At 50.3% G+C, this 24,123-nt stretch overlaps 1 protein-coding gene across 1 annotated transcript in view; it reads right to left on the bottom strand.

Moving 5' to 3' along the window:
• The window catches only part of SGSM1 (small G protein signaling modulator 1), a 119,179-nt gene extending 96,669 nt beyond the window's left edge, over positions 1-22,510 (bottom strand). Inside the window, 2 exon segments of the mRNA XM_030914273.1 lie at positions 22,247-22,290; positions 22,387-22,510. Of these exon segments, the coding sequence (XP_030770133.1) occupies positions 22,247-22,290; positions 22,387-22,405 (63 nt within the window). The 5' untranslated portion in view covers positions 22,406-22,510.
• Positions 22,511-24,123: the final 1,613 nt, after the last annotated feature.

Below are 24,123 nucleotides of genomic sequence, written 5' to 3'. Positions count from 1 at the left end.
GGCACTGTCTCCATGCAGGAAGACAGGAGGCTGCACACTCCTCCGAACCCATCCTGGGGCACAGACCAGACTGTGGACAGGGGAAGAGGGCCAGGCAGCCCTGGAAGGAAGAGCTGGAATTCAGCTCACTCTTTCCCCATTCCAGGCTCTTAGACGTGGGCTTGGGCTTGATCCACTTTGAAGGCTGACAGATGCCAGGGAGTCTGGGCTGGTCCTGAGGCAGTGGTGGTCAGGGATCACTGTGGCCTGTGTGCTGGAACTTTATGGTGGTGAAGCTCACTATTGACTTTTTTTAGGCACTCACTATGCTCCAGGAACTGTGTGTAACCACAACAACCCTGATGATGTAAGTCCCCAAATTATTCCATTTTAGAGCTGGGGAAACTAAGGCACAGATTTTTTTTCCCCCCACATAAGCTGCCCTAGGTTACTCAAAGGTGGCAGGAGTCAGACCCAGGGCCCTTGTTCTAATGAACACCTTGTCTCACAGCAGAAGCTGGAGGAGGCTGTTTTGAATCAAATGATAAAGAGAATATTTACTTGAACACGTTCCTTTAAAAAAAAAATTTAAGTTCAAGGGTACATGTGCAGGTTTGTTATACAGGTAAACATGTCACGTGGGTTTGTTGTACAGATTATTTCATCACCCAGGTACTAAGCCTATTAGCCAAGTTATTTTTTCTGCTCCTCCCACCTTCCATCCTCCGATAGGCCCGTGTCTGCTGCTCCCCTCTTCGTGTCCATGTGTTCTCATCACTTAGCTCCCATTTATAAGTGAAAACGTCATATTTGTTTTTCTGTTTTGCAGTAGTTAGATAAGGATAATGGCCTCCACCTCCGTTCACGTTCCTGAGAAGGATATGATCTCATTTTTTTTTTTTTTTTTTTTTTTTTGAGATGGAGTCTTGCTTTGTCGCCCAGGCTGGAGTGCAGTGGTGCGAACTCAGTTCACTGCAAGCTCCACCTCCCGGGTTCATGCCATTTTCCTGCCTCAGTTTCCTAAGTAGCTGGGACTACAGGCGCCCGCCACCACGCCCGGCTACTTTTTTTGTATTTTTAGTAGAGACAGGGTTTCATCGTGTTAGCCAGCATGGTCTCGATCTCCTGACCTCGTGATCCGCCTGCCTCAGCCTCCTAAAGTGCTGGGATTAGAGGCGTGAGCCACTGCGCCCGACTGATCTCATTCTTTTTTGTGGCTGCATAGTATTCCATGGTGCATATGTACCACATTTTCTTTATCCAGTCTACCATTGATGGGCATTTAAGTTGATTCCATGCCTTTGCTATTGTGAATAGTGCTGCAGTGAACATTGGCATGCATGTGTCTTTATGACAGAATGATTTCTACTCCTTTGGGTATATACCCAGTAACTGGGATTGCTGGATCGAATGGTATTTCTGTCGTGAGGTCTTTGAGGAACTGTTGCTGTCTTCCACAATGACTGAACTAATTTACACTCCCACCGGAAGTGTATAAACATTCCCTTGTCTCTGCAACCTTGGCCATTCTGACTGATGTGAGATGGCAGCTCACTGTGGTTTGATTTCCATTTCTCTAATGATCAGGGATGTTGAGCTTTTTTCATGTGGTTGTTGGCCGCATGTATATCTTCTTTTGAGAAGTATCTGTTCATGTCATTTGCTCCCTTTTTAATGAGGTTTTTTCCCTTGCAAATTTAAGTTCCTTACTTGAACATACTTTATGTGCCAGGTGCTTTTATAGAATTCTTATTTAATCCTCTAAAGAGCATTATTGCTCCATTTTAAAGGTATATAAACTGAGGCTCAAGGAGTTTATGCAATTTTCCCAAGGGTCACACAGCCAGGAAAGGGCACTGCTGGAACTCTAACTAGGCCTCTCTGATGGCCTGCCTTATAGCCCTGCCTCCAGTCCCGCCCAGAACTGGGTCATCTGAAAATCAAGGTGCTAGGAAACCCGTGAGAAGGGATTCCTCGGCTTCTCCGAACTTGAGGACCAAAAGAAACACCGCATTGGGAGTTAGCAGACCTGGGGTGCCTGATGAGACTGCACCAATCACACCCAAAGGGGGTCTTTCAGGAGATGCTGGTCCACAAATGTCCAGGTGGTCAGGAGGCTTTTATCCCTCCACAGCATCCATTCTAAGGGGTGCTCCAACATTTGCTTGCATTCCTCCAATGATGGGGAGCTCATTCCTTTTGGAACCAGCAAATTAGCATAATAGGACAGGGTGCAGGAGGCAGCTGAGAGAGGCTGAGAGCCCAGTATGTGGAGTCACTGACTTGGGGTCGAATCCTCGGCTACTCACTCTATGTGTGATGTTGGGCAAGTTTCCAACCTCATGTGGATGCCTGTAAAGTGAGGTGGGTGGTAACCAGCACCCCTCCCTCTTAGGGGTAAGGTGAGAGGCCTGAATGAGATCCTGGAGATGGTGCCTGACACACAGCAGGGATTCTTCAAATGATAAGGGAGCCTGAGACGACACGGACTACCCAGGAGATGCCCATGGGCGTCAGGTGAACGGCCGGCTGCTGAGGCATCCTTCAGCTCAGTGCCGCCTTCCCTGAGCTTCCCACCTCCTGGCTAGTCGGGACCTAGCTGGCCTCTGAGGCTGTAGCCCAGCCCCGTCCCTCCACGTCATGCCTCTGAGCACCTGCCCAACCACCTCCAGCCCCACCCTGCAACCATTCAGAAACCAGCCCCGCCTTCCCTCCCTCTCTCCACCTGCAAATATTTAAACAGCATAAAAACAGGATTAATCTCAGGAGGGACTCAGGGCAAGTGAGTGCTAATTCCAGGCAGGGAAACCCAGGGCAATCTGTGAGGCAGGAAGGGAGACTTCTGGGTCTCCTGGGCCTGCCCTGTCTTCTCCAGTCCTCTCACCTGCCACCTGCCCACACCCAGGTACCCTCTGCTGCCCACCTTGAGTCCTGCCAGGTTCCACATTAACTTTGCTACTCGTCCCTGCCTCCCCACACTGGGCTGACTTTACTCCTCTGAACCCCAGATGAGACTCACATGCCCCAGGGTGCAGAGCTGTCATAAAGATTGCAGAAAATAGAGGCAGAGCCTCAAACAGGACCCAGCACACAGCCGGTACCAGATCAAGGGAGACACTCTAGGCAGGGGGGAGGGGGGACTGGGGGGGAGCAGGGAGGGGGTAAAAATAAAAACAGGTCAGTCTCCAGCTCTGCCATTTGCTGGGTGACCTCGGGCCTCAGTTTCCTCATCTGTGAAATGGGGATGGTACCTGCATCACCTCATAGGACTGCTGTGCAAGGATGCCATGAGCAAAACATACACAGCACTTGAACAGGGCTGGGCACACCATGAGGGCTGGAGACGGGGTAGCCCCCAGAAAGCCACATCCTCACTCCATTCTGTAGTCGGCTCCAATATCTCCCCCTTGGAGAGCCTCCCTGATCACCTTGTCTAAAACAGGGCCTCACACCTGCCATCGCTACCCTTTTCCTCTGCTGCATACTCTTACTTAGGACTCATGCACTTGACTTCTCTTTATACATCTCTGGGCTCATTCATTTAGCCTCCATCTCTCCCATGAAGAGCTTCAGCCCCTAGGACAGTGTCCGGCCACACATGCAGGAGATCAGGAAATGCTGATGATTGGATCAATCGGGCTACGTTAGCAACACTAACACCAGCAGCTAATGCTTACAGCTAGGTTCCAGGCAGTGTCCTAAGCCCCCTTGGCTCTAGATCCCACTGATACGTGTTTAAAGCTGGGATCAATAAACTTTTCCTGTAAAGGGTTGGGTAGCAAATGTTTTAAGGTTTGGGGTAGGACTGCCTGATACATTACAGGATGCCCAGTTAAATGTCAATTTCAGATAAACAAGGAATAATCTTCTGAGTATAGGTATGCGCCAAATATTATATGGATTATTGATTCTCTGAAATTCAAATTTAAACAAGGCATTCTGAATTTTTATTTGCCACATCTGGCAAATTATTTTTATTTGCTAAATTTCTATTTGCCAAAACTGGCAAACCTATTTTCAGGCCACATACAATCTATCCCATGGTATCTTTTGTTTCTACAACCTTTAAAAATGTAAAGGGTGGGTACAAACAGGTGGGATTTGGCCCACAGACACCCCTGGTTTAAAGCACCCAGCACAGAGCTTGTGGCACACAGTAGGTCTAAATAAAAATCACCCAGGCCAGCTGTCCCATGCTCCTCCAAGGCCTGCTGACTCAGAGTGTCCCACCTTTACTCCCCACCTGGGGTCTCTGGTGGTTGAGGTGGGGTACCACGCAGGTGGGGTGAGGACCACTGAGCTAGCACCCACTTATGACACGGGCTTCCTGACGCTCACCTCCGGAGGAAACTGGCAGTGGAGAGGATGGTTAAATTGGGATACCTGGAGGGCCCTGCAGGGTGGCTTTAAAAATAACTCACAGGCTGGCCACGGTGCCTCACGCCTGTAATTCCAACACTTTGGGAGGCTGAGGTGGGTGGATCACCTGAACTCAGGAGTTCAAGACCAGCCTGGCCAATATGGTAAAACCCCGTCTCTACTAAAAATACAAAAATTAGCCAGGTGTGGTGGCACGCACCTGTAATCCCAGCTACTAGGGAGACTGAGACAGGAGAATCGCTTGAACCCAGGAGGCAGAGGTTGGGGTGAGCTGAGATCACCCTACTGCACTCCGGCCTGGGTGACAGAGCGAGATTCTGTCTCAAAAAAAAAAAAAAAAAAAAAAAAAAAAAAACCCATAAATAATAAAAATAACTCAGTATATGGGCAAAGTGGGGAGAAGAGGGGGTGACTCACAGGTCCCTCAACAACCACTGGAGCAATGGAGCGAGCGGAGGACAGGCTGTGCCACTCTGCCACTCTCACAGGCACCTGGGACTCTCAGGACAAGAATCATGAACCAGCATCTCCAGCCCTGCCTGGACCACTGACCCTCAGCCCTGGTCCCCAAAGGTGGCACTAAGTGCTCACTTCCATACCATTGCTCACGTGCTGCCTTCTGCCAGATGCCCCTCCCCAAATGCTCCAGCTGGCTAGCTGCAACTCAGGCTTCAAGCTTCTGCCAAGGTGTCGCCTCCTCCTGGAAGCCTTCCCCCCTAAGCCACACTCCCCATCCCCTAAGCTGGGACAAGTGTGCCTCCTCCACGTCCCATTAACGTCTCCTGCAAATATCACAGGAACCAAAACTGTCGTTCATGCACTCAATTTCTCGAGTGCTCCTGTGAGTCAGCCTCCGGGGAGCAAGCAGATGTGGTCCCTGTCCTCGCAGGCCTTACAGTCCAGGGAGATGGAAAGATATAAACGGAATCACAAAATGGGCAAATCGTTACAAAGTGAGACCAGTTCTTTGCACCTTGGTTCTAGGAGAATAACAAAGAAACCAGACCTGACAGGGTGATGGGGAAGGTCAGGGAGGGCTTCCTGAAGGTGGTGATGGCTCAAGATGTGAAGAACAAATATGAATTAACTCTCTGGGTCTCAGTTTCTCCCACTGTAAAGGAGAGAAAAAAATCGCCTGTGACTGCTCCCACATAGCCACCGTGGAGCTCAAAGGAAGGAACAGATGTAAGGACATTGTATCAGGGAGAAACAGTCTACGGAAAGAGCTGGCGGCTTTTAATTTTTAAATCTATCAGGGTGAGGTACACAGAAGGTGACAGTTGGGAGGGGCTGGAATGGGGCTGGTGATGGTGATGGGGTGGAGACAGGAGTATTTTGGGAAGCTCCAAAGCACAGACACAAACAGACTTCAGGTGTGGGGAGGGGGAGAGACGGTGCCGCAGCCCTGCAAGCTGTGCCTGGTTCTATGCTGTGGCCAAACTTTCCTTCCCTGCTGAATCCTGTCTCCTTCCCTCCCCACACCCTGGGCTCCGGACACACATGCCATTCCTTCTGTGTGACCCAGATGACTCCCACCTCCTGGTCCTTGCCCATGCAGTGCCCTCCACTTGATATCCTCACCCATTCCTAGCTCTGTTTCCAGCTCTGGAAAAATCCCGCAATCCTCCAGGGCCAAGTCACGTGCCCCTCTCCACATCCCTTTCTGAGCCCAGCAGTCCACGCAGGTTGCCCTCTTCTGAGCTCCTAGAGTAACACCTGCTGCATCAGGCTCTGGAATCAGACTCCCAGAATTCCAATCCCAGCTTATCCATGCATGATCTTGGGTAAATCCTGTCCCTTCTCTGAGCCTCAGCTTTCCCATCTGTGAAATGGGTGATATCAGCACCTGCCTCACCGGCGTTAAGATAATACATTTATTTATTTAAGTATATTTTTAGGGATAGTGTGTTGCCCAGGCTGGAGTACAGTTATGCGATCATGGCTCGCGGTAGTCTCGAACTCCTGGGCTCAAACAATCCTCCTGTGTCAGCCTCCTGAATAGCTGGGACTACAGGTACACACCATCATGCCTACCTAATTTTTTTTAATGTTGCCCAGGCTGGTTTTGAACTCCTGACCTCAAGTGATCCACCCGCCTCAGCCTCCCAAAGTGCTGGGATTACAGGCATGAGCCACTGTGTCCAGCCAAGACAATACATTTAAAACATTTGGCATAATAGCTGCTGCATGTTCAGTGTTTTATACATTTGTTTTAAGTCGTCACGGCCAGCATTTATTTATAAAATGTTGTTTACTGATTGCCTGGCGCCATGCCTTGGAGTATGATCTCATCTAATCTCCATAGTATTTCTGTGAAATGGGTACAATTACCCTCTTTACTTTACAGATGAGGAAACTGAGTTCTGGTCAGATGAAATGGCTTGCCCGAGAGCACAAGGCTTGGAAATGGCAGGGCAAGATTCAAATCCAGGACTGTCCTTCCTGCACTGAGCCTGGCACACAGTAGGTTTGTTCATTCATTCAAGAGACACCTATGGGTGTTTTTCACAACTGGGTGCTTTACACATTTGAGCCCAGAGATTCACGAGCATTGTAGGTGTCATTGTTATCATCCCCATTTTCCCAATAACGCAGCCATCCTGGGAGGGGCAAACACCATCAGACCTGTGAGGAGGCTGGGACTGAAATCAAAGTCTCGTGTTCTGGAGCCCCACATTGCAATGAAGACCACAGTAGCAGGGCGACCAATGCACCTGCTCCCTTAGCCCTCTGAAGCCGAACATCACAGTCACAGTCAACTTGCTGCTCCCAGAGCCAGGGGACAGCGGCACCTGCCAGCTCCACCTCTGCCTTTGGCTATCATTTTTCACAGTACACCTCTCCCTGCATGCCCAGCACCACCTGGCACCCTCTCTGCTCCACATCAGCTCCCCAAGAGGAATCATGGTGACAAAAAGAAATGTTCTATCTTAAATGCCTTTTACTAAGTGAAAGAAGCCAATCTGAAAAGGCTATGTACCATGCAATTCCAATAAGATGACATCCTGGAAGAGGTAAAACTACGGAGATGTGAAAAGATCGGGGGCTGCCAGGGGTTGGGAAGAAAAGAGAGATGAACAGGTAGAGCATGGGAGGTCTGCAAGGCAGTGGAAACATTCTCCACATGACACTGTGGTGGTGGATGCATGCCATCAGACATTTGTCCAAACCCACAGAACGCACAGCACCAAGAGTGAACCCCAATGTCAACTGCAGACTCTGGGGGATAAGTGTCCATGTGGGTTCATTAACCCTAACAAAAGTACCACTCTGGCTGAGGACGTTGACAGTGTGGGAGGCTACACGTTTGGAAGGGTTGAGGATATATGGGAAATCTCTGCACCTTCTGCTCAACTTTTCTGAGAACCTAAAACTGGTCTAATAAGACTTTAATAAGTCTTAAATACAGACTTCGTGGAGGGGGAAATAAGAAAGCAATGTCCTTTCCTCACACTGTCAAGTCATGGAAGATGTTAGCAGGGATCTCGACTTTCAGCAGACAGGCTAAGCGCCTCCTTCGCAAAGGGATCCCCTGTGCCTGCAGTCCACCACGACCTGCAATGGGCTTTGGAGCTTTTGTAGAGAAGGTGTCTTGTGGTGTCAGCTCAGAAATCTTCCCTGCCACCTCCCCAGGGGGACATTCAGGGGAACACTCTGTCTCTGGCCTGTCTCCCATCTCTCTCCTCCTCACTTCCTGCTCCCTTGCCTTCCTCCAATGCTGCACGTTCCTCCCTGCCTCAGTGCCTCTGCTCCTGCCATTCCCTCTGCCATTCCTAGTTCTCTACACAGCCTCTTCTTTTCGTCATCAAGATATTAACTCAGGCTGGGAGTGGTGGCTCATGCCTGTAATCCCAGAACTTCAGGAGGCCAAGGAGGGTGGATCACCTGAGGTCACGAGTTCGAGACCAGCCTGACTAACATGGTCAAACCCCATCTCTACTAAAAATACAAAAATTAGCTGGGCATGATGGCAGGTACCTGTAATCCCGGCTACTCGGGAGGCTGAGGCAGGAGAATCGCTTGAACCCAGGAGGTGGAGATTGCAGTGAATCGAGATCACGCCATTCCACTCCAGCCTGGGTGATAAAGTGAAACTCCATCAAGAAAGGAAGAAGGAAAACAGAAAGGAAAGGAAAGAAAAGAAAGAAAAGGATATGAGATCAAATGCCACCTTCTCAGAGAGGCCTACCATGACTGCCCAGGTAAGCTGCTGCCTACCCAACTCACCCCAGCCTTTCTCCCCACTGCATTGCTGTTTTCTCATCCATTTCTGAATTCATCGCATTTCTTCATCTGTTTGCATGGTCATTATCCACCTCTGCCCTCTAGGTTGAAGGTAGGGATCTCACCTGTTGTGCTCACTGCTGTCTCCCCCGTGCCCAGCAGAGAGCCTGGCATACAGTAGGTGCCTAGCAAATGCGGGTGAATGCATCAAAGTTTCCTGGCCTGGACCCCTCTCACAGGCAGTTTCAGGACAGATGTGCCCCTGCCATTCCTGCCCACACCCTTCCATCTTTCCTGTCACTTCCCACACAGCATAGATAACAAAAACAAAGCCACACAGGGGTGGCCTACAGCCCTGGTCATGGGAGAAGTGGGAATAGGGAGGGCGGAATGAAAAACGATAGAGCCTGTGGAGCTTTAGAGTATTAGAAAAATTCTTCCTCCAATTCCTCGCCACATAACCTGCCCTAAATGTAGTTATTGAGGCTTACAGAAGAAACAAACACCACTAACTTGGCTGCTGCCAGCCTGGCCCGTTAATCGTTTACTGGCTTGCTATAAATAGGCACCAGCATTGTTCTGTGACAGTGTGAGGGCCGGCCAACCTGGCTGGGGTTCCTACAAATGAGCCTCCCCTTATCACCCTGCCCAGGTTCCTCAGACTCTCCTTGACCAGAAGGCTCCCCCTGGGCCTGATTCCAAGGCATTCTCCCGAGGACATCCTTGTATAAAGGTCCTTCAGGCTGCCACGCCCATGCACAGGAGAGGATGGAGCTGTGAAGATGCTCCCCGGCCTCCTTCCATCCCCAGAGAAGACTGCCTGCACGTTTTCCATTCCCAGCCCACACCCTGGAGACTGGCCAACCTCCTCCTGGGTGCCTGCCCACTGCTTGCGTCTGGTTTCCCTGGCAGCACCCCCATCTCCACAGACCCAGGGGCCTCATGGATGAGGAAGATACACGCAGACTCGAAGCCCACCCAAGATCCTTGGAAGACGGCCAAACTTGGGGGCGTGGAGGGGAAGGTGGTTTGGGCAGCTGCAGAAAATGGAAAAGGAAATTCCCAAATGGTTGCTTAAAACACACACGGGTACATCAGACAGTACTTATTATCTTTCTGGAGAAGAACTAACCACCTCCACCTGACCTTAGAAGGAGGAGCAATCCAATAAGTGTGTCTAACACACTGGTTTCAAAACCTGTCTCCACCTCTTACCAGCTGTGTGACCTTGGGCAAGTCACTTCACTTCTCTGTGCTGCAATTTACAGTATTTATCTGTAAAATGGGATAATGAATAGAGGCAGAGGGCCTCAAACAGGACCCAGCACACAGCCGATGCCAGATCAAGGGAGGCACTCTGGGTAAGTAAAACCACGAACAGGTCAATCTCTGCTATTTCCTGGATGACCTCGGGTCTCAGTTCCCTCATCTGTTCCCTCTGATGGTTTTCTGGGTTTGCTTTCTTTATTTTATTTTATTTTTATTTTATTTTATTTTTTTGAGACAGAGTCTCGCTCTATTGCCCAGGCTGGGGTGCAGCGGCGTGATCTCGGCTCACTGCAACCTCCGTCTCCCGGGTTCATGCCATTCTCCTGCCTCGGCCTCCCGAGTAGCTGGGATTACAGGTGCCTGCCACGACGCCCGGCTAATTTTTTGTATTTTTAGTAGAGACGGGGTTTCACCGTGTTAACCAGGATGGTCTTGATCTCCTGACCTTGTGATCCACCCGCCTCGGCCTCCTAAGGTGCTGGGATTACAGGCGTGAGCCACCGCGCCCGGCCTGGTTTGCTTTCTTTTGACATTACATACACTAATCCATACAAAGTGCATAGAATACTGTCTGGAACAGGATAGGCTTTTTGGGAAACCCTCTATACCTGTGCTGTCCCACATGTTATCATCAGCCATACGTGGCTATTGAGTACTTGAAATGTGGCTAGTGTGACTGAGGAATTGCATTTTAAATTAAATTTAAATTTCACTTGATTGAAATGTAGATAAGCACTTATGACTCATGGCTAACATACTGGGACAAGGCAGGCCTGGACAAAGTAGGTGCCCAATAAATGCTAATTATATTTATTACTGGGGTTGTGATTATTATTCTATTTTATTTTATTTTTGAGATGGAGTCTCACTGTCACCCAGGCTGGAGTGCAGTGGCAAGATCTCCGCTCACTGCAAGCTCCACCTCCCAGGTTCACACCATTCTCCTGCCTCAGCCTCCTGAGTAGCTGGGCCTACAGGCACCTGCCACCACGCCCGGCTAAGTTTTTGCATTTTTTAATAGAGACAGGGTTTCACCGTGTTAGCCAGGATGGTCTCGATCTCCTGACCTCATGATCCTCCCGCCTCAGCGTCCCAAAATGCTTGGATTACAGGCGTGTGCCACTGTGCCAGGCTGATTATTGTTATTTTTATCAGAAAGTTATTATTATTGGAACTGGTGTAGAAACTAAGAGGTACGAGTTCATTTCTAGGCACAGTGAGGACAGGAAACTGTATTGCAATAATCTCTATATCACACTAGGACAGTTCCTGCAGGGGGTTACAGACGTTTTGGCATATCCCTCTAAAATTCATATTTCAAAATCCTAATCCCCGGGCCCGGCGTGGTGGCTCACACCTGTAATCCCAGCACTCTGGGAGGCCAAGGCAGGTGGATCACCTGAGGTCAGAAGTTCGAGACCAGCCTGACCAACAAAGTGAAACCCCATCTCTACTAAAAATACAAAAATCAGCTGGGCGTGGTGGCAGGCACCTGTAGTCCCAGCTACTCACAAGGCTAAGGCAGGAGAATTGCTTGAACCCAGGAGGCGGAGGTTGCCGTGAGCCAAGATCACACCACTGCACTCCAGCCTGGGCAATGGAGCAAGACTCCATCTCTAAATAAATAAACAAATAAAATCCTAATCCCCAAAGTGGTGGTATTAGGAGGAAGAGCTTTTGGGAGGTAATTAAGTCATGAGGGTGACTCTTGGATGAGATTAGTGCTGTTTTGTTTTTTCTTTTCTTTTTTTTTTTTTTTGAGACAGTCTTGCTCTGTCGCCCAAGCTGGAGTGCAATGGCATGATCTCGGCTCACTGCTACCTCTGCCTCCCGGGTTCAAGCGATTCTCCTGCCTCAGCCTCCTGAGTAGCTGGGATTAAAGCCCTCCACCACACCTGGCTAATTTTTGTATTTTTAGCAGACACAGGGTTTCACCATGTTGGCCAGGCTGGTCTCCAACTCCTGACCTCGGATGATCCACCTGCCTCAGCCTCCCAAAGTGCTGGGATTATAGGCGTGAGCCATTGCGCCCAGCCGGGATTTGTGCTCTTATAAAAGAGAACCCAAAGACTTCTCTCACCCCTTTCCGCCATGAGGACATGATAAGTCTGCAGTGAAAGAGGGCCCTCACCAGATACCAACCACGCTGCCACCCTGATCTCAGACTTCTAGCCACTAGAACTGTGACAATTCCTGTTGTTTAGAAGCTACCCAGTCACGGTACTTCATTATACCAGCACCAACCAAGATATAGGGTGATGCTGAACTGTATTTGGGTATTTGGATTGTGGATTCCTTAGAGGGCCTGACAAAAGCTGAGGATACTCACGGCCAGGCGCGGTGGCTCACGCTTATAATCCCAGCATTTTGGGAGGCTGAGGCGGCCAGATCACGACGTCAGTAGTTCGAGACAATCCTGAACAACATGGTGAAACCCTGTTTCTACTAAAAACACAAAAATTAACCAGGTGTGGTGGCATGCGCCTGTAACTCCAGCTACTCAGAAGGTTGAGGCAGGAGAATCGTTTGAACCCGGGAGGCAGAGGTTGCAATGAGCTGAGATTGTGCCACTGCACTCCAGCCTGAGCAAGAGCGAGACTCCCTCTCAAAAAAAAAAAAAAATAAATAAATAAATCAATTTTTTATCTTCACTTTCTCTTTTCATTTTATTTTTATATGTTTATTATCATTCTAGCTAGTTTTATCAGGGTTTATCTGACTTGAAATGGATGGAGGATGGAGCTGGCTAACAAACCCTGCTCTGCTGTTTCTCAGCTCTGTAGTCCTGGTTCAGTTTCTTAGCCTCTCTGAGTATCAATTTCCTTGTCAGTAAAGAGCAGTTGCTACTTGTACTTCTCTGTAGGAAGGTTGTTTTGTGGATTAAATGAGAGACAGCAAAGCACTTACAGCAATATTTGGTAAATGGTAGTTGCTACAATTCTAATTTACCAAGTAAGCATAATTTACCAAATAATAATAATTAAAGAGGAATTCATTTAATGCCCCAAGTATCACTGAAACTGGCCCAACTATCCCATAGAACTAATGTTTATGGTTTCTTTTGAATAAACATAGAAACTGATCCTCCCAGTTTTAAAACTTTAGAAAGTTACATTTGTCTTATCTGAGTTCCTTTCTCAGGAAACCAAACATCGGGCCTCCCCCAAGGAATTGAAACTTACCAGATCATTGCATCTGAACAAACAGATCAACACCCCTCACTCACCATGACTGCCTAAGCCACCACCTGCTTCCTGTTGACCAACTCCTTTTCCTTACCCCTCTCTAATTCCAGTTTTCTTGCATGCACTTACATTTCCTCCCTACTATATAAACCTCTGAGTTTAGTTGGTCAGAAGATAGATGTGAGCCTGACCTCCCATCTCCTCTGCTGCAGCACCCTATTAAAAGACTTCTTCTTGGGCAATACTTATCTCAGTGATTGGCCTTCTGTGTGGCCAGCAGCAGGACCTAGGCCGAAACCCTGGCATTTTGGTAACATCACCAAGTCTCTTGAATTCTCAGGGCTTCAGCTATCCATTTTCTCAATGAGGCCTTACTGCAAAAGGAACTGTTACTGTTCTTTGTAAATAACCTACAATCTGAGTTCCTGCAAAATTGTGCAAAGAGAAAACATAGAAATATATTCATCTCATCTTCTATATCACTAAGTGAAAGAAAAATACACTGCCCCACATTTGAGTTTAGCATTCTTAGCCCCTTTCCCAGGGGTGCACAGCAACTAAGTACAGGGCCAGGAAAGTCACCAGGGACTCTGAGCTCCTTAGGCTGAGGGACTGTCTCCAGGAACTGATGGGCAGCCAGCCCCAGAGGGAAGACCCAGCTGCCCTCCCCAGGATGGTGATGCAGCCAGCCAAGACTCAGCCCACTAGAGGTCTTGTCCTTTTGGATTGCAAGAGAGATCTCTTCTGACTCATTCCATAGCACTGCCCTGGGGGCTGCAGCACCCCCACGTCCGGGCTTACCTAGAGACAGCAAGATCCTGCGCTGAGGGCATCTGTAAGTTCAGATGCGACCAGAAAGGGCAGCAAAGTGTCCTTCTGGGACTGAGTCCATCTTACTCCCAAAAGGGTGAGCCATGCAGTGTGCCTGGCCCCTCCATAAATAGTGCCAACTGCCTGACAGTGACAGCATAGTGGTAGCTGAGGCCCTTGCTGTTTGACACACGAGGAAATGAATGTCAAAGAGGTTCATGCAGCTACTAAATGGCAGGGCCACAATTTGAACATAGGGCTGTCTGGTTCCAAAATGTGGCCTTCTCCCTGACCCCACGCTCTCAGTGGAGCTTGGAACCCTGTGTGGGTTTTGCTGGTTTTAGCTTCAGAGTGATACAGAGGAGGACGGTGCAGCCAGACCCCTTGCTGTACCAATGACAATCTCTGTGACCTTAGGGCGAATTCCTTGTCATCTCTGTGCCTCGAGTTCCTCATCCATAAAAGAGGGGGTGTTATCTATTTTGTGGGGGATCAATAATTAAATGAAGTCATTGATATAAAATGCTCAGTATATGCTAGTTTTGTGTGTGTGGTTTTTTGTTTGTTTGTTTTTTAAATCTTTATCCCATTAGAATGGTGTTAGTTAAGCCCTGGTTTTCCTTGAGTGAACCGAAGGCACTCCAAAAGTCTTACCAGCTACTTAGTTTTAATTAGTCTTAAATAAATACTTGGCAAATTCAGAATGGAAAAAACAAAGATTTGGCTCTCAGGGAGTGACGCTGGCCAAATTAGATGAGTTGAGGTTCTTGGAATCCTGGAGCTGTCCAACCTCGTCCACTTAGAAAGCAGGAAAATGAGATCTTGAGAAGGGACCTGTGAGAAACCACACCCATTGTTGGGGTCAGAACTGGAACAAGGACAGGTCGTCTCCTCACTTCCCATCCTGGGCTCTGCAGACAGCAACTGGGGGCCCTTAAGGGTGACCAAAATGCCCTTCCCTACCGGCCAGCCAGCAACAAATGCTACCACCAGCTCCTGGAGCACCTCATGAGGTGGCTGGGGGAGGCGCAGCCATATGGTACAAGCGTCACGGCCAAGCAAGCCAGGGGCCCTCCTGCCAGCCTCACCACGTCGAACCAAGGTGCCTAAGCTGCCACAGATGCTCATCACTAGCAAAAGCTCCCAGAAGCCAGGTTGCCAGACCTGAAAAAGCATCATAATGCTTCAGGTGGATATGGCTGCATTATTCATGAAGAGCGCTTCTGCCCTCTTAAGCCAGCAAACACGACATACGCAAGCTGATGTGAGTCAATCCTGCCAGCATCAGAGAGCCCCAAAATAGCCCACCTGGCATTCCTGCATTCATTCAAGCACACGCATTTTTGGAGTCTCTCCTTGGCACAGTGGGGCGAGTAGTGGGTGGGGGGCTGTGATTCCAGCCCAAGAATGGAAAGCTCAGCAAAGGCAGACATTTCCTGTCTTATCTGATGATCTAGTGTCTTTGCTTCCTCTCGACTTGTCCCCAAAACTTGCCTGTTCCTTTCCTGCTCAAAATATTCCCATGGCTCCTATCTCACCCAGAGTCAAAGCCAAAGCCTTCGACGGACAAGGTCTTGAACAATCAGCCCTCCCGCTCTCTCAAACCTCATCTCTACTCTTGTTTTCTTCACTCCAAGCCTCACTGGCCTCCCAGCTGGTCTGTTCCCACCTCACAGCCTCTGCATAAGCTGTTCCCTCTGCCAGGCACACATTTCCTACAGATGTCGACACTGCTCCCCTTCCTTCCTTCAGGTCTCACTCAAATGCCATCCCATCAGTGAGGCCATCCCTGACCACCTCCTCTGGCCTTTCCCATCCCTCTCCAGCTGTTATTTTCCTTGGAGCCCTTGTTACCTTTAATATATATTTATCGTTTTCTCTATATGCTCTTCTGCCACTATACTGTACACTGAATGAGGGCATATGAGCAGCGACTTTGCTTTACTCACTTCTCAGTCTGCAGCTTCTAGAACAGGGCCTGGCACATAGTGGATGCTCAACTAATATTTGTGTAAGGAAGAAAGAAGGAAGGAAGGAGGGAGGCAGGGAAAGAGGGAGGGAAGGAGGGAGGCAGGGAGGGAGGCAGGGAGGGAAGGAAGTGGGGGAGAAAGAAAATAACAGAGGGAGGGAGAAAGTTTTCTTCTTAAGAGCTGGCAGAAACCGTCTATCCTGGTCCCTGCTATTAGATGAAACTTCCTGAAGTACAATCCTAAGCAAAACCCTCCCTTGCTCATAAATCTTCTATAGCTCCCCATTATCCATTGTGGGAAGTTCAAATGTCACAGCCTGGCACGTACAGCCCTGCACAAGCTGGAACTAATGGACCTTTCCTGTCCCATTTCCTTCCCCAGCATTTGCCTGAAGCCAAGCTGTGTTTTCAGGGACTTTTCTGAAGCTCATAGCTCCCCACCACTGCTCACTGTAAGCCAAGGTCATGAGGCCACCCCTCCAGATCTCGGCAATGTGAGGTTTGAACCCTGACTTCCCCACGGACTGACTGTGGGACCTCAAAGCGAGCTGCATAACACCTCTCTGCCTCCAGTTCATCGATCATGGAAAGAGATGATGATTCTCTCCTTTATGAGGAGTGAAGGGGATAATGCTCAGAAAGTTCACGGCACAGTGCCCAGCACAGAGGAAGCTGGAAGCCCCCAGCAAACAGCTAGGAAATTAGGAATGCCTTTTTTTTTTTTTTTTTTTTTTGAGCCTGAGTCTCACTCTGTCGCCCAGGCTGGAGGTGCATTTACGCCATCTCAGCTCCCTGCAACCGCACTCCACCTCCTGGGTTCAAGTGATTCTCCAGCCTCAGCATCCTGAGTAGCTGGGATTACAGGCGCATGCTACCACACCCGGCTAATTTTTGTATTTTTAGTAGAGGTGAGGTTTCACCATGTTGGCCAGGCTGGTCTTAAACTCCTGATCTCAAGTGATCCACTTGGCTTGGCCTCCCAAAGTGCTGTTACAGGCGTGAGCCACCACACCCAGTCATAATTTTTCTTTTTTCTTTTTCTTTTTTTTTGAGACAGGGTCTTCCTGTTGCCTTGGCTGGGGTGCAGTGATGTGATCACAGCTCACTGCAGCCTCAACTTCCTGGGCTCAAGGGATCCTCCTGCCTCAGCCTCTTAAATAGCTGCGACTACAGCATGCACTACAATGCTCGGCTATTTTTATTTTCTGTAGAGATGTGGATCTTGCTATGTTGCCCAGGCTGGTCCCAAATTCCAAGCCCAAAGTGATCATCCCATCTTGGCCTCTCAAAGTGCTGGGATTGCAGGCATGAGCCACCGTGCCCGGCCAGGAATTACTAGTGTTATTACATAGTGTGCATTCTCTCTCCTATGGCCTAAGTCCATTTTACAGGCGAGAAACTGAGGCATTCTGAGGACGTTTTCCCAAAATGACATGGCTAGGGAGCCAAGACTTCGTTCACTGCCCCTGCCCACCCCTGCCCCAGCTTTGGACTCCAAGTATGCATCCAAGACAATCTAAAAGCAGTGAGAATGAGTTGTTCAAGAATAGGACATTCGTATCAGACCGGCCTAGAGAAGGGAAGGGCGTGGTGGGTGCAGGATGGGTAGGGTCAGCAGGGAGCAAGTTTTCTTGCTCTAACAGCGTTGTCATTCTGGGCTGGCCACTTCTTTGTGCTGCTAGTGGTGGTGGGCTGAGGGGGTGTCTTGTGTACTGCAGGAATGTGAGTAGCATCCCTGGCCTCTTCCCACTAGATGCCGGTAGCACCCCCAACTGTGACAACCAAAAATGTTTCCAGACATTGCCAAATGGTCCCCTGGAGTAGGGTTGCCAGATTTAGCAATACACACTCATACTGAAAACTTACTCACTGTTTATCTGAAAGTCAGATTTAACTGGACGACCTGGTAGTTATCTGGGAACCCAACCTAGGGACGGGAGAGAAAACCGCTCCCCTTCATTAAGAACCACTGGGTCCCAGTAAAACTGCGGAGTTCCCATGGTAACATCAATTGCTTCTCTCGCTTTCCTCCAACCTTCTTAGCAAGTCCTGCCTTCCTGTCCCATCTCATCGCCCCTAACCCAGAGGCTGGAAGGCTCAGTTCTCCAAACAGGCTCTGTTCAGCAGCTGTGATGAGGGCTCCACAATTACAGCCCTTCCACCAGCTCCAGTCTGCAGAGCTAAATGTAGCTTCCCCTCCAGGACCTGCCTCATCTCCCTGTCTCCTTCCTGGGGTCTCATCTGCCTGCCACCAGCCCCTGCATTCTCCCCTCCAATTAAGAGGCTTTCTAGCCCCAGCTCAGAGGCAGGAAAACAAGGCAGTTAGTCACTTTGCTTCCATTATCAACTGGCATCACATGGCTGGCTCCTTTAATGGCAGTTGTCATGGCAACGGGAAGCCAGTCCCTGCTTGCGCCGGGAACCAAAACAAAATTAAGGGTTGGCAGGGAGGGTAAAGGAAGTCAGGAAGGAGCCAAGATAGAGCTGGTGAGATTTAACTGGAGGAAATCATGCTGAGGCCACCCTGTTTGCAGCTGAGGCCACCTTGTTTCCAGCTTTCTCTTGGTGGCACTGAGGACAGAGGGAAAAAAAAAAGGATGCTTACCCTGGAGCAGCTCAGGCTAACGTGATGGGTGTTCTCGCAGGGTTTATCCTGCCAGCTGAATCATTTTCATCCCCATTATGAATAAACGGAAACCCACACACTGATAAAGGTAAAGACAGATCTTGTCCAAGATCGTCCAGTGAGCAGGCCATCAATTTCAGCTCCATCACCTTCTTTCCCTGTTCTCCATGTCCTCCCCATTCCTTTCCCCTTGCTTTTGCGATAAGACCATATGTTCTGCCTTCTCTGCATCTGCACCTTTCTCCTTTCTGTTTGCTCTGGTCACTTCGGTTCCTTCAAATTCAGTGTTCCCTGCAGCCACAAAGCTTCTGCATGTACAAAACCCTCTGCCAGGAATGGTTTTTCTTAGTGTCTCTCAACCCCCTCCCCATCTTCAATGGAAAGTCCTACTCATCTTACACCTGTCTTCTGAAACATCACATCCTGGGCCCCTGCACATGGTCAGTTGTCCGTTTTGGATTCTTGCAGCCCCGGGTGCCTCTTCTTCACATCTCTGTGCAGAGCCTGTCATTATCCTTGTAATTGTGATAAATTATCTGTGGGAGTGTGTTTCCTCCACTGCAAGCAAGGTCAGCCCCAGGAGGACAGGGACAGGGCCTATCTACAAGGGGCCTGTCCTTGCTATATCCACAGAACCTAGCCCAGGGTCTGACACACAGCCCTTAGTAAATAAACGCATCTGGAATTGGATTCCAGCTCTAGTTGAGCCCGAAGTTCCTTCTTGACCTGTCTGATGGGTGCTGGGTCCTACTGGTTCTCCAGGCCTGCACTGGACAGTTTCCAGCTCCCAGCCTCTGCTGGCCCCTTGGTGGCTGCAGTGGCTCTGGCAAACCTTGCAGAGCTGCCCAGAGATGTCAATTATTAAGGCACCCCTTCTAGAAAGAAGGCTGGAAAATCAGATATACACACAGAAGACAGATACACACACGACACATGTAGATATGTGTACACACAATGCAGTCTCTGGGTGAGGCTGTGACAGGCAGAGATGTGGCTCCTCTGAACCCAGAGAGTGGGGAGGAGGACCTGATTTGACTCTCAGATTTCTAGGCAAAGAGCTTTCCCTTCTATTCCACTGGAGACTGGTTCTCTGACACTGAGAGAGATGCCCCCGCAAAGAGGTAAGCAAAGGAAGGAAAGGACAGGAGAGACATGCTTTGGGGGGAACCGAGTTGTTGCCATGTTCTTAGGGTACCTATGCTAAATAGGAACTCAAAGACAGAAGACCAGAGCCTGTTCCCCCACACTGGTTTTGTGTCCTTGAAATGCCATTTATTGTCTCTGGGCCACAGTGTTCTCATCTGTACCGCAGAAACTGTACTACCCACACATTCTGTCCAAGGTGTGGTACCATGTAGATTTGGATGAGCATGTTTGTGGGATGGGAGGGTCAGAGTGTGGCTCTGACATCAAAAAGACCTGGGGGGTAAGTCCCAACTCAGTCCCATCTTGGCTGGGTGCTCTTGGGCAAGTTATTCCCCGTCTCTGAGCCCAAGACCCAAACTAGACTGACACGGATCGGACCTTAAAGGACACTGATACTAATGCATCCTTCTGCAGATGGAGAAACTGAGTCCTAGAGAGGAGAAGGGACCTGTGCAGTAAACTGGGGAAGATGGTAGCTGAGCTTGGACCTGGGCCTCAGCCAGAGCCTTCCCTAGATGTTTTACTGGTGTTCTCTTCTGCCTGCAGCCCCTTCCCCAATTCAACCAAATATTGCCTTAAAAACAAAGCTACCTCAGGCAAAAACATCTTGGGGGCACATATTACATGTAAGTCTGGTTAAACCATGAACAAAAAGACAGCAGGTGCTTTGTAAGGTACATGCCCCTTCCCTGAAATAGTCACAAGAATGTTGTTGGTCTGAGTTCTGTTGAAAAGAGGTTCTAAGCCAGACACAGTGGCTCACGCCTGTAATCCCAGCACTTTGGGAGGCCAAGGCAGGCGGATCACGAGGTCAGGAGATTGAGACCATCCTGGCTAACACAGTGCAACCCAGACTCCACTAAAAAAAAAAAAAAAAAAAAATAGTAAAATTAGCCAGGCGTGGTGGTGGGCACCTGTAGTCCCAGCTACTCGGGAGGCTGAGGCAGAAGAATGGCGTGAACCCGGGAGGCAGAGTTTGCAGTAAGTGGAGACTGCACCACTGCACTCCATCCTGGGCCACAGAGCGAGATGCTGTCTCAGGAAAAAAAAAAAAAGAGGTTCTAGACAGACCTCCCTTGGAGTACCCACAGGAGTCTATACAAAGGCTGAGCTGAAAACTTCTGGACCTTTCTGAGGGATCCAATGTATTCTGCATGTCTCATTCGAAAATGCTAGAATGTGCCAACCAGCCCTGGAGCTCATTCTTTAAACAAAATAGGACATGCTACACACAGACACACACACACACACAGACACATACTCATGCTCCCCGAGGAGGGAGGGGCAGCAACAGGTCCAAGCCTCCAGGCTGCCCTTGGTGGCTGTCTGCCACTGTGCAGGGAAGGAGGGGTCATCAGTGATGCTTGATGCTGCCACCTCAGCCGACACCCCCAACACACATTCACATGCACACGCATGCGCGCACACACACACAGACGCACTGAAAGCCAGGCCCAGAAACCAGGCCAGCCCACAAGGTCTGCTGCCATGCAAGGCCTTGGGCTAAGTGCTCATAAGGTTAAAAAGTGACAAAGACACAGCAGCAATGGGGTCTGAGGCTGAAGAATGGGGAGGGCAACACACAGACACACGCACACACACGGCGTCACAGCCCTAGTTATTCACACAGACTCATACATCACATGCCACACACCCACTCAAGATACACACGCACAGTCACAGCATCACTCATTCACACAGACTCATGCACCACACAATACACACACATAGACCCACTCTCACAAAAACAGATACAGACACACATAGATATGTGTACACACAATGCAAAGAGATACACTTAGGTATCTCCAGACAGACACACAGACATTCTCATATGCACATACTCACAGCCACAGGTCCTCAACCACGCAGGCGTACACACCAGAGCACACAGTCCAGGCATGGAAATGCTACCCCAGGCCCCAAGGACTACAAATTCTCCCTGTCTACGGGGTTCTGGGAGGTCTTTGGTCATGAGCCCTAAAGATTAGACTGGACCCCCGCGCTGACCCCAGGGAGAGTGGAGGGGCAGAGAAATGGCAGAACCTCTCTGATTCTCACCCTCTGTGTGGGGTGGGGAGTGAAGGGACCCCTACTTCCAGGTGAGTAGCTCACTGACCCGGGACTCTCAGGGAGGGAGTCCCCTGGCTCCTGGAGGTGGCTCCAAGGACTGAGAATTTGGGGGCTGGGGAGGGAGGCTTTATTTTCCCTCTCCCTTTTCCCGAAGGGTGCCCCACCTTCAGCAGCCCCCTCAGGGCCCCTCCCCCAGCACCCCCTGTGGGGGTTCCCCCCAGCAGCTTGTCTCTCTTGGAAGATCCCCTTCCTGAACCGCACCCACCTGCTTGCTCCTCCACAAGCGGAGGTTCTACTGGGACACATCCAGGTGGGCCCCACACCTGGAGGGGCCTCACGCTGCATCCGCCCCCGCACAAAGCCTCAAATGGGCCAAAGCCTCCCCATGCCTATGCCGACCCCCAAACTCCCTCGCTGCGCCTCCTGCCCTGCGGGAGGTCAATGCCTACCCAGGTGAGTCCCACACCTGGTCTGGCCGCCCCCCCACCGCCAGAGGCCACCCTTCCACGGAGGCTCTTTTCTCGTTTGGCTGTGCTGCCCTCTGCCTTGGGGTATCCTGCCCAGCGCCCCCACCCCGGCACCCACCTCCTTCTTGACGGTGCGTAGAAGCCTCTGTCGGGTCTCCGCCTCTGTGGGACAAGACGCGAGAGCCGCGGGTCAGCCAAGGGTGGGTGCGGGGGCCGGGCGCTGCCCTCCCGCCGCCCCCGTGTCCTGCAGCCCCTTACCCGCGGGGACCGAGGCCATGGCTCCGAGCGCTGGGTTCCGAGTCCCGGGAGGCGGTGGCGGTGGCGACGGTGGTGGCGGCGGTGGCTCCTCGGGCCTCGGCGCTGCTGCTGCAGCCGCGGCGGGGCGGGGCCGAGCGCTGAGTGACGGCCGGAGGGCGCCCGACGTCAGGACCCGAGGCGGCCGCCCCACCCCTTCGGAAAGCCACTGCGCGGCTGGGCGGTCGGGTCGCCTGCGCCAGGAGCCTTCGCGCCAAGCACGCACGCTCGCTCCCGCGCACCCAGCGCCCAAGCCTCTCAGACTCCCCCACTTTCAACGCCAGCGCTCTTGTCCCTCCCTGTTCCCTGGGGCGAGGAAGGAAAGCGTCCTTCCTGAACCCTCCTCTGTGGGCCAGGCTCCAGGAAGTCGCAGGAAATGGTGGGACTACTACGGATATTCTCCAAGCCTCAGTTTTCTCATCTTTAAAAATGGGTATAATGTGGTATAAAACGGATATCATGGGTCTCAAAACGATCTGAGACTTAAGTGAGATATTGGATGTGAAGCCTTTAATACAGACCCAAGGGGAAAGGCCAGCGAGCATAAATGCTTGCCATTGTTACTGTTATTATTATTTATTATTATTGAGAGTCTTTCAGCCGGGCGCGGTGGCTCACACCTGTAATCCCAACACTTCGGGAGGCCGAGGCGGGCGGATCACTTGAGGTCAGGAGTTCGAGGCCAGCCTGGCCAACATAATGAAACCCCATCTCTACCAAAAATACAAAAATTAGGCTGGGCATGTGGCTCATGCCTGTAATCCCAGTACTTTGGGAGGCCGAGGTGGGCGGATCACCTGAGGTCAGGAGTTGGAGACCAACCTGGCCAACATGGTGAAACCCCGTTTCTACAAAAATACAAAAATTAGCCGTACATGATGGCGGGGTGCCTGTAAACCCAGCTATTGGGGAGGCTAAGGCAGGAGAATCACTTGAACCTGGGAAGCAGAGGTTACAGGGATCCAACATGGCGCCATTGCACTCCAGCCTGAGCGACAGAGTGAGACTCAGTCTCAAAAAATAAAAAATTCAAATACAAAAATTAGCCAGGCATGGTGGCATGCTCCTGTAATCCCAGCTACTCAGGAGGCTGAGGCATGAGAATTGCTTGAACCCTGGAGGCGGAGGTGGCAGTGAGCCAAGATTGCGCCATGGCACTCCAACCTGAGCAACAAGAGTGAAACTCCATCTCCAAAAAAAAAAAGAGTCTTCCAAGATACACTGGTTCTCCATCCAGGAGAGGCCGGGACTTAAGTGGCTCCCTCCTGGACATGCAGTTTGCTGGAAGAGGGGGGTTTTCTCAGGAGTCTGGCCCCAACAGGAGGCACTTGTCAGCCAGGATCTCCGGGGCTGAGCAGGCAGTGGGCTCTGTGGGAAAAGGCTTGTTCCATCGAGAGCCCCTGGTCACCCCAAGTCCCTAACTGTATCCACCCAGAATGCAAGTCAAGTCAATATTTATTGAGCACCTATTCTGTGCCAAGTGACTGTGCTAGAGATTTCTAAGTGAGCAAGACAGACAAAGAGCTCTACCTTCATGGAGTTTAAGAGGCAGACAACAAAATACATAAGCAAAGGACAGACCATGCTGGAAAGTTCTGGAGAAAAATTAAGTAGGCAAAGGGAATAGGGAGGGCCCAGACACCTGGGGATTATATTCTGAAGTAAGGTAGTTGAGGGAGGCCCCACTGAGCAGGTGACATT

Source organism: Rhinopithecus roxellana, chromosome 13, assembly GCF_007565055.1.
Source record: "Rhinopithecus roxellana isolate Shanxi Qingling chromosome 13, ASM756505v1, whole genome shotgun sequence".
NCBI classification, from domain to species: Eukaryota; Metazoa; Chordata; class Mammalia; order Primates; family Cercopithecidae; genus Rhinopithecus; species Rhinopithecus roxellana.
This window is presented reverse-complemented; position numbering and strand designations above follow the sequence as displayed.